This window comes from Sciurus carolinensis, chromosome 5, assembly GCF_902686445.1.
Source record: "Sciurus carolinensis chromosome 5, mSciCar1.2, whole genome shotgun sequence".
Lineage (NCBI taxonomy): Eukaryota > Metazoa > Chordata > Mammalia > Rodentia > Sciuridae > Sciurus > Sciurus carolinensis.
In genome coordinates, this window is record NC_062217.1 from 139,951,516 (window position 1) to 139,970,583 (window position 19,068).

A 19,068-nucleotide genomic window follows, 5' to 3' on the forward strand; every position below is an offset into this window, starting at 1 on the left:
GAATGATAACAGTGTACTTCAGGAACCTCAGATTTAACCCAGTCCTACTCCCTAAATGCACAGTCTTGAAGACTCTGGGACTTAGCTGTGGTCACTCAGGAAGTTGATGGTAAGATATGTCAATTTTCTTCCCACTGCAAGCAGCTGGCTCCTGTCAGTCCTTCTTTGTTCCCACGACAGAGTCATAGCACATCTCTTCTTAAAGAGCAAAGGAGCACAGGGAGTAGCAGTTGGTGTTCTTAGGCCTACAGAGTTTTCCGAGAGAAAAGTTCATCAGATTGTGAAAGGGCCCACAGGAATTAGCAGTTGGAGAGGTGAATCCCAATTCTAGTCATGGTACTAGGCAATGCAGTTTCATTTTCAATACCCTTTTCTGAGGACACTTGCTTTTTTCTAGGCTTTTTTGAGAAAGCATATGTTGGCCCATATTTTGGGGAAGTGGTCTCTAGGTCCCCAAGTTTCCCTTTTTTGGCCATAATGAATTTTATCTAAAGGTCAATGTTAGTCAGAATGTGACCTCATAAGCTTAACCTGAAAGTATGTTCAATCTGAATGTTTTGAGAATTGTGTGAATACAAGGATGTATAGAATAGGTATAAAATATTTTACATTTCCTGGAGGCAGGTCAAAGAGGGAAAACATCAGGATGAAATTGTTACATTTACTACTCTTTTAAAGGGGGAGGGGTGAAAAGAACTGGCCAGAAAAAAGGTAAAAGCTTCACATTGAGGGGTGACTTAAATGTCTAGGGATCTCAGGCCAGTAATGTAAACTAATAAAGTTGATTACCTAAAGAGAGCCAGTCAACAATCAATTGTTTCCCTGTGAGAAGGTAAATCCAGTGTTGTCAGATCTGATTTTTCAAGACACCAGAAATCTGGATTTTCATATGAAACTGTCTAATTTTTAAAAGTCGACAACTAATCTAAATTGGAAGAAAGAGGGAAGGAAGGAAAGTGAGAAGGAATCTTAAACATGATTCGAGAACTTAATTCAAGTTGTGCTTGGGAGTAGATCAAATACAGCAGAATTTCCATTGCCTTGCTGGTTCTTTAAGTCTAATCAGACAGTTTTTTATTGTGCACCTAACAAGTGCAAAGTCAATCATTATATCACATTAAAACTGAAATGCATTTGCAGTTAATTACATGAAAGAGAATGGTCAAAGTGAGATCTTCACATTTTAACGGTTTTTATTTTATTTATTTTGGGTGCTGGGGTTCGAACCCAGGGCTTTGTGCTTACAAGGCAAGCACTCTACCAACTGAGCTATCTCCCCAGCCCCTTAACTGTTTTTAAAAGAATGATCAATGTAAAGAGACTTGTTGGTTTGCTTTAAAAAGACCTACTAGAGCATTCAACTTCTACATTTCTGAATTTAGATGGTTAATAAGAAAGTTTCAGAGCATTAGGCAATACTCAGTTAAAAAGGAACACTTCTAAAAGAATTGAAAGGCAATCATGGCGAAAATCTTTCCTGGGAGTCAGTTTTGACCTATCCCCATAGAAGTGGTCTGTGATGCCAAGCTACACCAAAGTTCATAACGATTCAGAAAGGGGGGAACATTCTGTCTTATTGTCAGCTAAATAGATAAGAAGACACTGAACAATTCCGCCTGGCTTAGGTTATCCATTGGTCATGATTACATTTTTGTATAAATTGTTAATGTACATTGTATCCTGCTTCTGATAAGGGAGTCACATCACTTTAATCACTATTTCCCTCTTATTCTCAACCTATCTGTACCTCTCCCCAGCCTACGGTTTTTGCATATTTAATGCATGCCTATTTCTGTTTCCACTATTACTCCTTTTAGTCAAAATTGAGACGCTGCAAAATTTTTCAACTTTTCAAAAAACAAACAAAAGAAGTTTTTCTGCTGCTTCAGAGATTCTCCATATTCCTACACTTCAGCCCTAGCTCCCCGCCCTCCCCTCCCCATTCCAGAATCCGGATCCTCCACACCTCTCTCCCGGTACCCCTTGGTCTAAGATGCTCCTAGCTTCCCTGCCCCAACCGCGCTGACATCCTCTTCCCTCACACCTGTCCCCATGTCCCTTCCCAATCCGCAGCCTCAGCCGTTCCAGAAATTCACAAAGAAGTTGCAGAGGGAGTGCCACTTCTCAGCGCAGTAGGTCTCCGTGAGCTCTGCGTTCTGGTCCAGCCCGTCGGAGCCGGGCCCGGTCCCCATGGGCCGCTCCTCCAAGGGACCCGAGGCCGCCTTCCTCTTGCCGGCTCTGGTCTTCCTTTCAGAGGACTTTTCCTTGGGCGGCGAGTTCGGGGAAGGCGCCACCGCAGCGCCTGGGTCGGGCGCGGACTGCCGGGGCGTCCCCCGACTCCTGGCCCTTAGCCTGGGCTCCCGGGGGAAGCCGGTGGCAGTGGGGCCGGCCGGGAGGGACGCTCCGGGCACCAAGCGCAGCTCGGCCCCGAGGCCCTTCTTGCCAGCGCACAGGCGGGGCTGGAGCGGCGCAGGGTCCTGGCAGGGCCGCCGTTTCTTGCGAAGCCCGCCCAGCACCTGCTTCCAGTAGTGCGAGCGGCGAGCCCCGTAGGCGGCGCAGCGCTCCGGCTCCCCTCGGTAGGCACACTGGTGGCGCGCCCCGTCCGGGCCCTGGCAGCGCAGCGCCAATTCGCTTCCCGCCGCGGCCCCTGGGGTAGGCAGCAAGAGCTGCCAGCTGCACGCGTGCTGCTCCGGGCTCATGAAGCGACCAGAAGAGCTGCCCGTGGGGCCAGAGGCGGGTTTCGCCACGTTGCCAGCCACCCCCTTGTCCCTCCGGGCAGCCGCGTGGAGGCAACAGCTCAACAGCAGCAGCGAGAGAGACCCTTGTAGTCTCGAAGGACTCATGGCTCGCGGTGTCCACACTGCACTCTTCTCGGACCCCTGAGTACTTCAGTGGAGGTGAGGCGAGGCGAGGAGCATCCCGGGATCTGTGGACAGAGGCAGAGACCGCTACCGACTGAGCCCGTGCAGCAAGCCCAGGCACATGCACCTGTGAACTCCCTTCCCCAGAATTTCTAAAAATTGATTCCCCCAGTTGCGAGGGGCCCCCCTCTGAAAAGCTTTCCTGGGAGGAAACAGTTTACTGTCTAATCATTTTGAAAACCATTTGTGCCTTGAGATTTTTCTTCCCCATGTAAATATGATAGCAAAATGATGACTGATAATTTCCACCTTCACCCCCTCCGTTTTCCACCCTCCAAAAAATCATCAACAAAATCATTTCAGATTAGTCCTTGGAAACATGATCTTTTACTGCACTTTCAACTTACCGAGTTCTGGGAGAGGTGGCAGAGCCTAATTAGGGTAGAGGGAATGACTGCATAGAAGATGAGTCTGTTTTAACCGGTTCCCTATGAATGAACGTGTTATCAATGAGACAGAAGACGCCTCCCCTGCTATGCTCCTCCCAGTCAGACTTCTCTCACACTGAATTTTCCAAAACACACACACACACACACACACACACACACACACACACACACGTTCTGTATGACAGAGGGGCCCAGTGATGTGAAAAACGTATCTTACATTTTGCTTCCACTTTAAAAAATAACCATGAAATGTTTTCTTTTTTCTAAAGAGATTCATCATTTATAAGAAAATAGTGTATTGGAACCCAAGTGCATGAGAGCATGCAACATGTTAACAAATTAGAGTGGAGTCTTTTTGGAATATCTTACTTGGATGTTTCACTATTTTATCATTAACCTAATGCAGGTGGTGGTTAAAAAAAAAGAAAACTTGAAAATTTTAACAATTTTTTTCCATTTAGTCATCCAAAAAATAAAAGTTAAACTCAAAGATGTTTTAAGCTTTAAATAAAATAAAATGGAAGTCAATATTCTAAACGGAACATTATTTATACCATTACGCTATTTTCATACCATTCTGAGTCCTTTATTTTCACCTATCATTTTAGTGTTTCTTATAACTCAATCTTAACAAATCTTATTACTAATAAAATTATAATATCATAGTTTATTAGCATAATATGGTGTCTATCTGTTTACCCAGGGGTGGGCATTTGGGTTTTTGATTATTTTTAGATATTATGAATCAGTTATAAATGTCTTTCAAAAACTAAAGAGTTTTAAAGAAATTATTTGCATTATAGTTGAAAGGTAATATCAATTCAAAGGGTTTAACATTTAAGAATTAATGTGTTCTTAGAGCCTGGCAAAGTGGTACATGCCTGTACTCCCATTGACTGGTGGAGGACGAGGCTGAGGCAGGAGAAGGGTCAAGTTCAAGGCCAACCAAAGGGCTGGGGATGTGGCTCAATGGCAAAATGCCTCTGGGTTCAATTCCCAGTACTACTACTACTACTACTTTAATAATAATAAAAGGCTATTTATTTATTTATTTTGGTACCAGGAATTGAATCTAGGGGCACTCAACCACTGAGCAACATCCCCACATCCCTGGACCTTTTTATTTTATTTTATTTCTTAAATTTTGAGACAGAATCTCACCAAGTTGCTGAAGAAGGCTTTGAATTTGCAATCCTCCTGCCTCAACCTCACGAGCTGCTGGGATTACAGGTGTGTACCACTCTTCCCAACTAAACAAAGGTATTGTTTTAAACTTCAGTGTATTCCATCATATTTTAAAACATTTTCTCAGTAATAAATATGATTTTTTAAATTTCAAAAGTTTTTATTAAGGACTGGGGATGTAGCTCAGTAGGAGAGCACTTGCCTAAAACACACAAGATTCTGGGTTTTACTGATCCCTGGCACCACAATTTTAAAAAAAGAAAAAAAGACTTGTGCCTCTGAAAGTAATTGTTTTACACGATTTTTTTCTAAAATAGTATTTTTTATTACTGAACTCTCATTGGTATTGTATTTGAACAATTGTAACTTAATTACTACTATAAAAACCAAAATACTTAGCATTGGAAGAATGTATTTAAATATATAGTGGTATACATACTAAATATATAGTAACATATATTGACCCAAGGAAAAAGATGTTCACTACTCTGGTGAGTTGATAAAAATTAAATAACTTACTCAAGTTCACATATCATTGGGTGATAATGTCACAAGACATCTGCCTTTCAGTGGTCAGTGATCTTTACATCACAGCTTTGTATTTCATTACAACTAATTTCAAAGCTAGTTACAGCTTAATTACACCAGTTCAATTTATAATGGAAACCAACTTTTACCTATGAAGTTAAGAAATGGTCACAAATGTTTCATAATTAACAGTGAATTATTAATAATTTTCACAAATGGAAACAAAACCTTTCCTTTGCAGAAAAGCATATTTGTATGGGTAGAGCACTGAAGAGTAGATTTTTTTCCCCTGTAGTTTTGTTATTATCACCTACAGAACATATTTAGAATTGTTTTTCAGCTAGAGAGTGACATCTTGTGGCATTATGCACTAATTACAATGAAAAAGTTTACTATCTAAAGTCATAATTACTGAGATTCCAGAGATCTTGCTTTGTTGTCAGAAACATTGCTTCTGGAGGAAAAACTAAGGGCACACATATGTGCTATCTCATATCAGAAAAGGAAAACTAACTTTAAAAAATTATGGTAAAAGAAACAAAATTCACCAGTTGGGCCATTTTAAAGTGTACCACACTGGGTTTTGCTTGTTTTGTTTCCAGTACTAGGGATTGAACCTAGGGGTGCTTTACTACTGAACCATATCCCAGCCCTTTTTATTTATTTTTATTTTTAATTTAATTTAATTTTTTTTGCAGTGCTGGGGATTGAATCCAGGGCCTTGTGCATGCAAGGCAAGCACTCTACCAACAGAGCTATATCCCCAGCCCACTATTTTTTATTTTGAGACAGGTTTTCACTGAAGTTGTGGAGGCTCCTGCCTCAGCTTTCCAAGTGGCTGAGATTACAGGTGAGTGCCACCACTCCTGGCAACATCCAAACTGTTGTGCTATCATCATCAACATTCATCTCCAAAATCTTTTTCATTTTCCAAAATGGAAAATCTGTATCCATCAAACAATGACTCCCTATTCCTGTCTCCATCCTGTGGAAACCATCATTCTATTTCTTGTTTCTATGAATTTGTCCACTTTAGGTATTCTATAAAAAATAAAACCATATAGTATTTGTCTTTTTGTGACTGACTTATTTCTCCAAGATGATGTCATCCAGATTCATCTATACTGTCACTTGTCACTCGATTTCTTTCCTTTTTAAGATTGAGTCACATTGCATTGTGTTTATATATCACATCTTCTTTATTCATTCATCCACTGATAGACACTTGGATTACTTCTACTTTTGGGCTAGTAGGAAGAATGCTTTTATGACCAGTGGTGTACAAATATCTATTCAAGTTCCTGCTTTCAATTATTTTGGGCGTACGCTCAAATGGAATAGAATTACTGGGTCACATGATAATTTTATTTGTAATTTTTTGAAGAATGGCTCTACTATTTTTCTATACTATATAGATACAGATATAGTATATCTTTGCTAACACTTGTTTATTATTGTGTGTTCCTCTATAATATCCACTCTGTACATGTGAAGTAGTATCTTTGTGGTTTTTTGTTTTGTTTTGTTTGCGGTGCTGGGGACTGAACCCAGAGCCTTGTGCTTGCAAGGCAAACCACTCTACCAACTGAGCTATCTCCCCAGCCCATCTTTGTGATTTTGATGTGCATTTTGCTGACGATTAGTGATGTTGATCATCTTTCCATGTGCTTATTGGCCATTTGTTTATCTTCTTTGAAAAAAATCTATTCGAGTCCTTTGCTCATTTTAAGATTGTGTTGATTTTTTGTTGGTTGAGTGGTTGGAGATCTTTATATATTCTGTATAATTAACCTCCTATCAGATGTATGACTTGCAAATATTTTCTCCCATTTTGTGGATTGCCTTTTCACTATGTTAATAGTATCCTGTGATGCACTAAAGTTTTTAACTTTGTATAGGCCAAGTAAAATTTCTTTTTCAAATATCATGTGAGGTAAGAAAAGATGAAATATATATCTTAATGATTTTAAAAATCTTGTTTGCATCAATGATCCAACAGGCCTGTTTGGATTCCTACCATATACTACCTAATGGTTTATAATGGGGTGAAATTTCTTAATAATTTCAGTGATTGTCTGGTTCTATGAATCTCATAAAAGAAAAATCTTAGCCATAAAAATAGTCTTTGCAAGTTGGGTGCGGTGGCACACACCTGTAATCCCAGGGGTTTGGGAGACAGACAGGAGGATCATGAGTTCAATGCCAGCCTCAGCAAGGGTGAGGTGCTAAGCAACTCAGTGAGAACTTGTCTCTAAAGAAAATACAAAAAATAGGGCTGGGGATGTGGTTCAGTGGTCGAATGCCCCTCTGTTCAATCCCCAGTAGCCCCCCTCCCAAAAAAATAGTCTTTGCAAGGGCTGGGGAGATAGCTCAGCTGGTAGAGTGCTTACCTTGCAAGCACAAGGTCCTGAGTTCGATTCCCGGTACCGCAAAAAAAAAAAAAAAAAAAAAAAAAAAATAGTCTTTGCAGCCCCTTGTGCTCAGATAAGATGAACTGCAGCACCCAACCTAACAAACTTCTATGGTAGATGGAATGGTGAGTGTTCCTGGCTTTCGGTTTCTTAAGACTTCAAGTCATTCTTCCTGAATATAAAATGAGCTTTGCATAGTTTAATAATTGAGTTTTGTTTCATGTATGCTAGCCTAATCTCCCAAATTATATACTGGAAGGTTTTTCAAGACAGGATTATTTTTAAGACTTGTTTGTACCTAATAAAGTGCTCAAGACAAAAAAGTAATTGTTTGAACTTTCATGCACGCTAGTAGGAGTATTAAACAGCACAATCACTTTGGAATATTGTTTGATATTTTCTTATAAAGTTAAAAACACACTTATTCTATGATCCAGGTTTTCTACTCCTAGGTATTTACTGAAAGTTAATAAAAGGATACAATCACAAAAGACAAATACAAGAATGTTCATTGCATATTATTCATAATAGCCCCAAACTGGAAACCATCCAATGATCCATCAACAAGAGAATAAACAAATTATGGTACAATCTGTTTATTCCTCAGCAATGAAAAGGACGTGACTACCACAACATGCAACAATGTGGATTAATCTCATAACTGTAATATTGAATAAATGCAGAGACACAAAGAACCATATTGTATGATTCATGTATATGTTCTGGAATTAACAAAACTAATCCATGGTTGGAAAAAAAATCAGACTGCGACAGCCTCTGGGGAATGAGTGAAGGATATATTGCCCAGGAAGGGATATAAAAAACTTTCTAGGATTTTGGTTACATTCCATATCTTGGTAGAGATTTGGGTTACACTTAGGATTTGTGTATTTTAGCAGGTGCAGTGGCACATCTATAATCTCAGCAACCTGGGAGGTTGAGGCAGGAAGATCACAAATTAGAGCTAACCTCAGCAATTTAGCAAGAAGTTAAGCAACTTAGGGAGATCCTGTCTCAAAATAAAAAATAAAAAAGGGCCGGGGTGTAACTCTGTGGTAAAGTACCCCTGGGTTCAAGCTCCAATACCCCCCCCAAAATTATTATTATTATTATTCTGTATTTTATTGTATGTAAATTTTATCTAAAAATAACATTAAACAATTATTAAACCCAAGTTAATGATAACCATGCTAAGTGTTTAGGGGTGAGATTGACTGATGTTTGAAACTTATTCTGAAATAAAAATATGGATCATGTTAATATACAGAAATTAGTAATGGAAAATTGCATGATAAAGCAAATATGACAAAATACTAATCACAGAATCTAGGTAATTAGTTTGTGTGTGTGTTCACTGCATATTTTTTTCTATTTCCCATTTTTCTGAAATGTTTCATAATTAACACTGGAAGAAACCAAAATGAACAGAGTAAAAATGGTGTATGCACTACTCAGAACTAACCTATATTAATATCTCATCTTATTTGTGTTTCAAGATTTTTTAAGGAAAAAAATTATAGTGCTTGTATCTCTATTACCCTTTTCAAATCCAAATTCCTTCTCTACTATACTGTCATCTAGGGGTCACAAGTGTGTTATAATAAGATTGGGGTGAATTCTTTCAATCCACTTGTAAGAATACTTATTTATGCACACATATATAAAGTTAATATCAAGTATAGTCATTGTAGTTTTATGGATGTTAATTAAAAATTGAAAAAAAACTAAATATCAATTCATATAGAAATAGATAAATTGTGGATTTTCATATAATGAAATAAATCTTGGAAACATAATATTAATTAATTTAAAATAAGTTTATAAAATGATACTCTTGTTTATGAATATACATGTATATACCAAACTGATATAAAAATAAAGACAGGAAGCATATACACAAACTTCGTAACAGTTATTTCTAGGAAAGTAGGGAGGGGGTATGGTATTGAAGAGGAGTAAACACTGACCTCAGTTACATTTTAATTTCTTGAAAATTTATCTGAAGCAAATTTAGTAGAATATTAACATTTAAATATCCTGCATCTTGGTTTTTTGTTTTGTTTTGTTTTGTTAGTTTTTGTACTGGGAATTGAATTGAGAACCTTGCACATGAGTGATCTACCACTTAACTACATCTCCAAACCTTTTTATTTTTTTGAGACAGGGTCTCGCCAAGTTGGTGAGGCTGGCCTCAAACTTTGGATCTTCCTCCTCAGGCTTCCAAGTGGCTGAGATTACAGGTGTGTGCCACCACGCCCAACCCAGAGGCACTTTACCACTGAACCACATCCCCAACCATTTTTATGTTTTATTTTGAGACAGGGTATTGCCAAGTTGAACAGGGCTTCGCTAAATTGCCGAGGTTGGCTTTGAACTCATGATCCTCCTGCTTCAGCCTCCCAAGTGTCTGGGATTACAGGTATGTGCTGCCACACCCAGCTTGCATATTGCTTTTTAAACTCAAGTTATAGTTTTGTGTTTTGTCCACAAATTTATTCATTTCACTACTGTTAGGATCTCATTATGAGGTATATAACATTTAATTTATCCATTCCTCTATGGGTGGGCATTTAGATTATGTCCAGGTTTTCTAAATGGTAAACAGTGCTACACTAACTATTCTCTTTTTTTTTTTTTTTGAGTTTTTTATCTTTTTATTTTTACAGACTGCATTTTGATTCATTGTACACAAATGGACAATTTTTCGTTTCTATGGTTGTGTACAATGTAGATTCATACCATTTGTGTAATCATACATGTACATAGGCTACTGATGTCTATTTCATTCCACTAACTACTCTTTAGAGATCAATATTCTGTACAAGAGTATGTCCCTACTGCAGTTTTCTTTAAACTGGGGTACATATACCCCCTGGGGATACCCAAAATGATTCAAGAGGTGTATGATCTAAATGTTTCTTTTCTTGTGCATGTGGTTTTTGTTTGATTTTGTTTTTGAGGCACTGGGAATGGAAACCTCTATCACTGAGCTGCACCCAACTCGTCTTGGGTGGTTTTTAGACTATATCCCTGTGGCCAATGGTCAGTTTAGTGATGGATGTGACTCAATTCTGCATATATTTAGAAGTTTGCTCTCAGTTTTTGGTAAAGTTCTTCTCTGCTCTTAAGAGATGACAGAAAGTCATGTCTTTCTCCCCTTTCCCTTGTGTGTTCTCCTTTTGCAATATATAAGTTGTACAGTTTGGTGTGTTCAGGTTTACCTATTTTTTTTTTCCTCAGTGGTAAATATTCTGTGCATTAAGAAATCCTCTCCTACTGTGGGGTCAAAATATTCTTCAATATGTCTCCTAATACTTTCAGAGTTCTGCTTTTCATTTTGGGATATTTAATCCATCTGAGATTTATTTTGGCATGTGGGATGAAGTAAGCATTTGATTTGTTCATTTATATGGAGAGCCAGTTGTCCCATATTCTTTATTTAATATATTTTTTTCTTTCACCATTGATTTTGAAAGCTATTTTTTTGGTGGTAAAACTAATAATTAATACTTATTTAGCACTTAGTATTTCCTAAGTGTATCATGTATTGATTCATTTAATCCTTACCACTATATCAATTCATGATTTATTATTTACAATTCTGAGGCTGAAAAGAATCTGAAAACCACATTTAAACAAAAATTTTGTTTGGTGGCAAAACCTGACCTGAACTGGCATGCAGCTGTCTATATTGTCTTTTATGGTGTTGGTATGGTTATTACCAAATTTGCCACAGAACTATACATCTGTTTAATTACAGAGTGTTGCCCTCAAAGTTATTGGGGTGTGGCATCATATGAAATATATTCATTGGATTACTTTTCAAAAGGAAAGAATTCGTAATTCTGAAAATCTTCTGGCAGTGTTTTCAGATAAAGATTGTGAACAAACATTATTATTGCCATTCTATAGCTGAGATAATTAAGATATAGAAGTTAAGTCAATTGCTCAAGGTTATACTGTTAAAAAAAATAATCAGTGCTGAGCTGTAGTCCAGTTGCAGAGCACTTGCCTAGCATGAGTTTGATCCCTAGCACCACCTACACAAAATCGATGGAGTTATAATATTTTGTTAGTGCTTTTCATGGCAATTGTTTGGTTAAGTGTTTTATGTACATTATCTCATTTAATCCCTACCACCCAACCCTATGAATACTATTATTTTCCTCATATCCCAGGAAAAGGAACTGAAGCTTATTGAGATTATATAACTCCCCTGGACAGCTGTTAAATGTGGTTAGAAAGGATTTAGAAATAAACACATCCAAAGTCAATATATTTGATTACTCAAGCATCCTTACAAATCTATACATCTTTCCTCTCTTCAAAGTGCCATCTAGACTATATATCTAATTACCAATTTGACACTAAAGAATGAGATTTTTAAAATGTAAATCAGATCATTTTAATCTCTTACTTGAAATCCTCCTTTCTACTGCCTCTAGCATAAAATCCAAATTCCTTACAATAGGCCCTTTCTACCTCTCCCATCTCATCTTCCAACAAAGCAGACTTCTCAGGCCTTTGTACTAGGTGTGTCCCCTACCCAGAAGCTTTCTCAGATCTTCACACAGCTATCTCTTGTCTGTTAGGCCTCAACATGAATTCCTCAGTTTTCCCAAAGTACTTGAGAATAGGCCTATGTTGCCTTTTCTATTTCAGCATTCTGTTTAACATAGCGCCTAAACATGTTTTTGTGTTTATCTGTTTACTTTCTTTTTCCTTTCATTAGAGTTGTAGTTCAGTCAGGCGCAGTGGTGTAGGCCTGTAATTCCAGCGATTTGGGAGGCTGAGGCAGGAGGATTACAAGACCAAACAGCATTTAGCATTACCCTGTTTCAAAATAAAACTTGAAAAAAAGGCTGGGGATGTGGCTCAGTGGTTAAGTGACCTTGGGCTCAATGCCTGGTACCAAAAAAAAAAGAGAAGAATTGTAGTTCAACCAGAGTGGGCACCTTCTCTGTTTTAAGCTCATCTGAGGCCCCACTTTCTCAAATAGTAGATTTTTAATTCTGGCTGATTAAATGAATGTTGTACACAATCAGTTAATAGTATCTACTTATTAATCTGAGTGATGGGAGTTAAGTTGAGGAGGCCGATGAAACCAATGAGAAAATGTGACCATATAACAGCTTAATCAGATGTTGTCAGATAGTATAAACAGTGCCTAGCAGGGTGTCTCACACAGAGGTGCCAAATAAATATTAGTTGAATAAATGAACAATAAGTATTATCACTAGCTTTGATCTTGGACAAATTACTTAAGCTTTCAGAGTTTAGGTCCCCACCTGTAAAGAGATTAAAACTTACTTTACAGTGCTGGTCCGCAAATCATGACATAATTCAAGCTGAATGCCCAGCAGGTACTTAAGTTAGTTTCTTTCTCCATATGTAACTGCTTTACGGTTTACAAAGTTCTTGCAAGCTTTCCAAGATACATGACCTCATTTTATTTCCACAGCTTACTATAGTGCTTCTCATTAGCCTCATTTTACAGATGAAAAACACTCAAGGATTGAAACATAGCCTCTTCAGGCAATGTTTTATAAGCAGAGGAGTGAAATGATAAGTGTTTTTGAAGATCAATCTGTTAGTGACCTCTAAAATGGGTTTGAAGAAAATGGAGAGATATTACTATGTCTACGCAAAAAAAGTTTAACTTGATAAGGACCTGAGCTAGGTGACAGGATAGTGTATAAAAAGGTATTTTTTTGTTGTTGTTAAAAAAAAAATACTAATAAACTTAAAATGATCGAAGAGCAAACAAGAGAAGCACTTTTTTCAAAAAATGGGCATCTTCGAATCTGGTTAATTGAGAAAATGTACCAACAACAATCAAAACAGAAAAGAATTTAAAAAATCAAACTTGGTAAAATCGTGGGCAAGATCTTCCTTTCCACACCTATGCAGAATTTCTGTAAAATAATGGCACGCGCTTGAGCTGTTTTCAGTGTTGCTGTAGATCTTTTTCTTTTTGAATTTATTCATTTATTCATTCATTCATTCATACGAGGAATTAAAACCAGGGGCGCTTAAACTCTGAGTCACATTCCCAGTCCTTTTTATATTTTGAGGCAGGGTCTCGCTAAGTTGCAGAGGTTGGCATACTAAATTGCTGGAATTAAGGGCATGCGCCACTGCGTCTGGGAAGTTGCAGATCTTTTTTGATTTCATCCTTCCCACTGGTACCGCCACCTGGACCACAGTGCCTCAAGCTTTTTCTTTGTACCAGGTAAGGTGGAGGATCAGGATGGAATGCAATTAGAAACCAAAATCTTGAATTTTCAGAAATTTGGCTACATTGTCCTTTTTCATTCTCTGGAAAATCAGGGCCCCGTATTTCACGTCTCTGCCTAGTTTCAAGACCAGAGGTCTGCTCCAGATCAGCACACGCAGCTTCGTTTTTAAGTGCCGCGGGCAGGCCGGGACTCCGAAGTTCCTTTCACTCCCCAGCAGAGCGCAGCCCCTCGCGGTGAGCTGATGTCACTTCCGGCGCGCTGACGCTCAGTCCGGCGTGCCGACGCCTGCGTCAGCAAAGAGCGGGGCTGGGGGCACCGGGTTTGAAGTCGTGCGGGTCGGAGGACTGCCGCCTCCGCCGCTGTCTCAGATCCCTGCTCCCGGTTGCGGCAGGGACGACCTCCGGTAGGTGGCGAGGCAGATGCCCGAGGGCCCGCTCCGGGACGCCCCGCACCGCACCGGCCGCTCCCCTCGCCTCCGCGGCCTGGGCCTGCGCCGCTCTGCTCTCTGGAAACTAGCGCCTCAGCGGCGCCGCGAGTAGCTCGCGGGGAGCTCCGAACCGCCGGCGCTCGGCCATGGCGGTCTCCAGGTGGGTCTCGCTCCTGACGTGTGAGTGGGAAGAGGGGTCAGGCGAGGCACCGGCTGCTCCTGGCGCCGCAGCTCCTAGAGAGGAGCGGTTCTCATTGTCACTGGACTCCAGCGCCTTCTTCCTTAGACTTCGGAGTTCGCCCCTCGGTCGGAGGGGACTCGGGCTCGGGTTACTCCTAGTAAATCGCTTCTTTTTCTTGTTAAATAGACCCTCCGGCACTTTAGAGCTGGGTTTTTTCCCCTTCTTTTTTCCCCTTCTTTTTTCTTTCCTCACCGTATTTCTTTTCTCTGGTTTCTCTTCCCTCTTTCACTTCTAGGAGGGTAAGTCTTATCTTAGCATTCTAAGTCTGATCCCTAACCTCCATTTCATGGCAAAACTTGGTAGGAACTGTCGAAGGAGGAGAGATTTGAATTTCCTATTATCGAAGAGACCTTCTGATTATGCTAGTTTTAAAAACACTTATAGCGTTAGGCATATGTTCTTTTCTGAGGCATTTTTTCCCTACCTTAAAGTATAAAAATCCTTTTGTTCAGCAGTAAACATTCTGTCGTCAGCGTTGTAATCTTATTATATTAGCCCCATCTTTCAAGAGGTATCAAAAATCTTAAATTATTGTAAAACATTGCCCAATGACTGGAAAGCTTAAGAAAACTAAAGCAAGAACAAGGCATTTGTTCAGGTATAGGAGGAAAGTTTTCTCCTAAATGACAAAATGGTTGAAAAACTAAGAGTTTTTATGATTATTTGTTATGATTATTATTTTAATGATACTGGGAATTGAATCCAAGGGCACTTTATTTTGAGACAGGGTGTGCTAAGTGAGGCCACCATGCCTGCTTTTTTGAGAGATTTGATTTTGGTGGCCCTAAAGGGAGTAAGTATAGTCTCTTGATGAGAGCAGGTAGAAAGAATCATCACGTTCTTTAGAGTTGGGTTCTTTTTCCACATAAGCTGAAGGAAAAAATGATGAAAATAAATAGTTTTCATTCATTTTTCATAATTAATTAAACACATTCTTAGAGCATCTTACATGCTAAAATGTTATTTGTTGTGCAAGGGTAAGAATAACCCCACACCTCTCAGATTCCCTAGACAACTGATGAAATGGTGTATAGGAGAAGCCTGTGGGAGTCAGGTGAAAAGGGTTGCTAAGTACTGGTAGTATGGAGCATCTAAGTTTTATTTCATAGATTAATTAATCCGTTCAATGTGAGAAAATTCTTTTCTCTCTTTTTTGGTACTGGGTATTGAATCCAGGGGCACTTTACCACTGAGCGTCATCCCCAGTCCTTATTAATTTTTGTTTTATGACAGGGTGTCACTAAATTGTTGAGACTCGCCTCAAATTTTGACCCTCTTCCCTCAATCTCCAGAGTTGCTGGGATTAATGTGAAGAAATTCTTGTTTTGTGATGTGGAAAACTGCTCTAATGGAATACAAGTAATATTTTTAGTTTTTTTGCAAGTATAAAAAGGAATTTCTTCTAATATGTTGCCTCCCATATAAATACATAAATATATATATTAGAAACACATTGATTTATAAACTTAAAATGTTTATTAGGTGTTACAGTGTTTAAGGGAATGAATACTTGGTTTCTTAGAGCAGACTGTATATTTTCCACAATATTTGATGTAGCCTTTTAGCGACAAAATGATAGTGTTTTATCAAAAGAGCCTTATCTGCTTTAGTCACACTAATCTATTTTTGTAAGGTTAGGTCACTCAATATTTCTGAATGAATGAGTGGGCTTTGAAGGCTACTCTGCCTTTGGTTCTGGCTCTTGGGTTTCAAAGAGTAGTTTGTTGTTCTTGTTGTTGTCTTTGTTTTTTTGGTGTACTTATTCGCTTTACCAAAATTATTTTTAAAAAACCTGTCATATTTTTATGAGAGAACTACTTCTCTGCTTCGTTTAATAATATAAATTAAAGCAAAGTATTTTTGAAATACTGTGTTTTGGTGGTATTGCCTGTTCTTTTTTAATATGTGGATTCACTTTGAATGACAAACTTTGGTTTCAAGCTGGTCTTCTTCATGCACTAAACATATTTCTGTGCTAACTAAGCTTCCTTTCTTTCCTGTTGATGTATGCTTTTCAAAATATGGACTGTTTTAATACTCTTTTATGTAAAAAAAAGTGGAAGATAGTTCAAGAGATAAAAATCACATGCCAGAATCAAATCTAAAATATTTTTGTTCTGTTTATATCAATGTGTATAACTGAAGATAAACTGCACAATATTTTTAGGACCTTGCAGATATTTCTACAGGAAATAGTAAATTGGTACTGTCATTCCCTGAATTGCCAGGTCAAGAAATCTGGGGATAATCTTTGATTTTTCTCTCCTTCCCTCTATCTGCATCTGGCCAGTTACCAATTCCAGTTTTCCTTTTCTAATTCTCTCATTATCTCTACTCCAAGACATCTGCAAACAATAGAAGCTTCTCTCCTCTACCTGCCTCTTCATGCTATCTTACTGTAGTTTATCCTTCACTTCAGCCATATTATTTGCTAATATGCAAATTTTAACATGGTTATTTTTCTGCTTAAAACTTGTTAGTTTTTTGTTGCCTTAGGACAAAGTCCAGATTCCCAAACAGATATCATTCCTCAGCTCAAGTCTGACTAATTCCAACCATAGTTTTTTGGTCTAAGCCTATGTCACTTTGTTCAGGAAGCCTCTGCATGTTTTGCTTCACCTTTGCTGTCTGCAACACTGTATACTCCTGTCCTTTGTATTATTTAATCATACTTTGTAATTGTTTAATTGTTCTCTCCCTTCCTGACTTAACATAAACTCAGAGAAAAGAATGTGTCTTTGATCTTTGTGTCCCCAGCTTCTAGGAGATGATACCTACATTATTTTTTCCTTTTCTTTTCCTTGGCCCCTCTCTGCCCTTTCTGCTGGGGATCGAACTCAGGTGCACTCTACCAATGAACTAAATTCCCAGCTCTTTTTATTTTTTTGTTCTGAGACAGGGTCTCCCTAAATTGCTCAGACTGGCCTCCAACTTGTGATTCTCCTGCCTCTGCCTCCCGAATAGTTGGAACTGTAGTTGTGTTCCTCCACACCTGAGTCCTCTTTCTTTTTTGAGAAGGAGTCTTGTTATATTGTCTGGGCTGCTTTAACTCTTGGGCTCAAGGGATTCTCCTGACTCAGTCACCTGCAACTGGGATTGCACGCAGGCAGACACTTAGTACCTAGCTTAATATTTTTTAAAGGTTGATTTTGTGGTGTTGAGGATTGAGCCCAGGGATTCCTGAGTACTAGGTAAGTGCTCGACAACTGAACCACACTCCCAACCCTGGATATATTAAAAAACAAAAAACAGTTAGTGATTTTGCTTCTTGCTTTAATACCTTCTATGATTTTACCATAACTTATTCATAGTAGAATATTTCCTGTGTTTTTCAGTGAGTGTTTCCATGTTTAACTAGTTTTCCTCACAAAGAAAAATAATGCAGTATAGCTTTGAATATTGGCCAGGATTATAATTTCTTAAAAAATCATCAGAATAACTTTTTGAAGTTTAGAATACAGTTAAGTTCTGTGATAGCATAGGCTTTTGTAATGTAAACTGTATGTAATGTAACCCTGTATTTTGTCTGATCAAAAATTTTAGTTCCTACTTAATAGTACTGTGGAGGCTTGATGTTACTGTACTTTGAATTGTTAAGAATGTGTCAAATTATGAAATGTATGAACAATTCTTGATCTTTGAATGAGATATATCTTGCAAAAATAACTGTGACTCTAAAATTGTAAATACAATCATAACTGAATTTTCTATAAAATTCCGTGTGATGTCACTGAAAGATGTATGACTCCTTTAGACTCTTAAAAAAGAGATGGCATACTCTGGGGTTTGGTGGTGCATGCCTATAATCCCAGCTACTCAAGAGGAAGGCTGAGAGCAAGAGAATTGCAAGTTAAAGGTCAGCTTTGGCAATTTAGGAAAGCCCTGTCTTAGAATTTAAAGGGTGGAGAGTGGGGGAAGGTAGGGATGTAGTTCAGTGATAGAAAGAGCATTTGCCTACCCTGGGTTTAATCTCCAGTACCACTACCAAGAAGGAAGGAGGGAGGAAGAGAGATTGAGATTGCATACAAGTATAGAGTAGACAACCTTGCCTTTGAAATGTAGATGCTGTTAAGTCATTTAAGTTCATACTCTAACTGTATGACTTGTGCCCACAAAACCAACTTTCGGGGAAAAAATTAGTATATGTTCTAGGCTTTCGCTGTTGTTCACAGACAATTTAAGTCTTAACTCTTAAATCTTTTAATACCTTTGTTTTGTGAGGCTTTCTCCCAGTATTTTCTTTACATGGCATTAAACAGCTAACAGTAAAGGCAACCCTAGAGGGATTGTTAGTTTATTCATTGGTGTTGAATTTTTAACTGTAGGATTCCAAAGCTTAAAGTAGATTTTTTTTCCAAAATATTGCTTTATATCTTTGCCAACTTATGCTGTAATTGTTTGAATTGACTGTTGTACAACAGTTTTGAGCCAGTAGTTTTTCCTTGATCATATAGAGAAAATTTCAAAAATAACAGTTTTTTGCTCAATGATCATGATTTAAAAAATGTCTAAAAAAAATTTTTTTTCTTTTTTTGTACTGGGGATTGAACCCAGAGGTGCTTAACCACTGAACCACTTCCCCCACCCCTTTTTATATTTTATTTAGAGACAGGATCTCATTACGTTACTGAAGCTGACTTTGAACTCTCAACAATCCCCTTGCCTCAGCCTCCAGAGGGGAGTGCACCCAGCTTGACTTGACTGTTTTCTAGCAGTACCTTAGGTTT

At 38.4% G+C, this 19,068-nt stretch overlaps 2 protein-coding genes across 2 annotated transcripts in view; one reads left to right on the plus strand and one right to left on the minus strand.

Annotated features, from left to right (window-relative positions):
* Positions 1-1,959: 1,959 nt before the first annotated feature.
* Fgfbp3 (fibroblast growth factor binding protein 3) lies at positions 1,960-14,135 on the minus strand. The gene is made up of 2 exons (XM_047552673.1): positions 12,745-14,135; positions 1,960-2,926 (listed from the first exon to the last, which is right to left on the minus strand). The coding sequence occupies exon 2, from the start codon at positions 2,841-2,843 to the stop codon at positions 2,076-2,078; it is 768 nt and encodes a 255-aa protein (XP_047408629.1). The 5' UTR covers positions 2,844-2,926; positions 12,745-14,135; the 3' UTR covers positions 1,960-2,075.
* Positions 13,974-19,068, plus strand: part of Btaf1 (B-TFIID TATA-box binding protein associated factor 1) — a 98,355-nt gene continuing 93,260 nt past the window's right edge. Inside the window, 1 exon segment of the mRNA XM_047552672.1 lies at positions 13,974-14,260. Coding sequence (XP_047408628.1) covers positions 14,247-14,260 — 14 coding nt within the window. The 5' untranslated portion in view covers positions 13,974-14,246.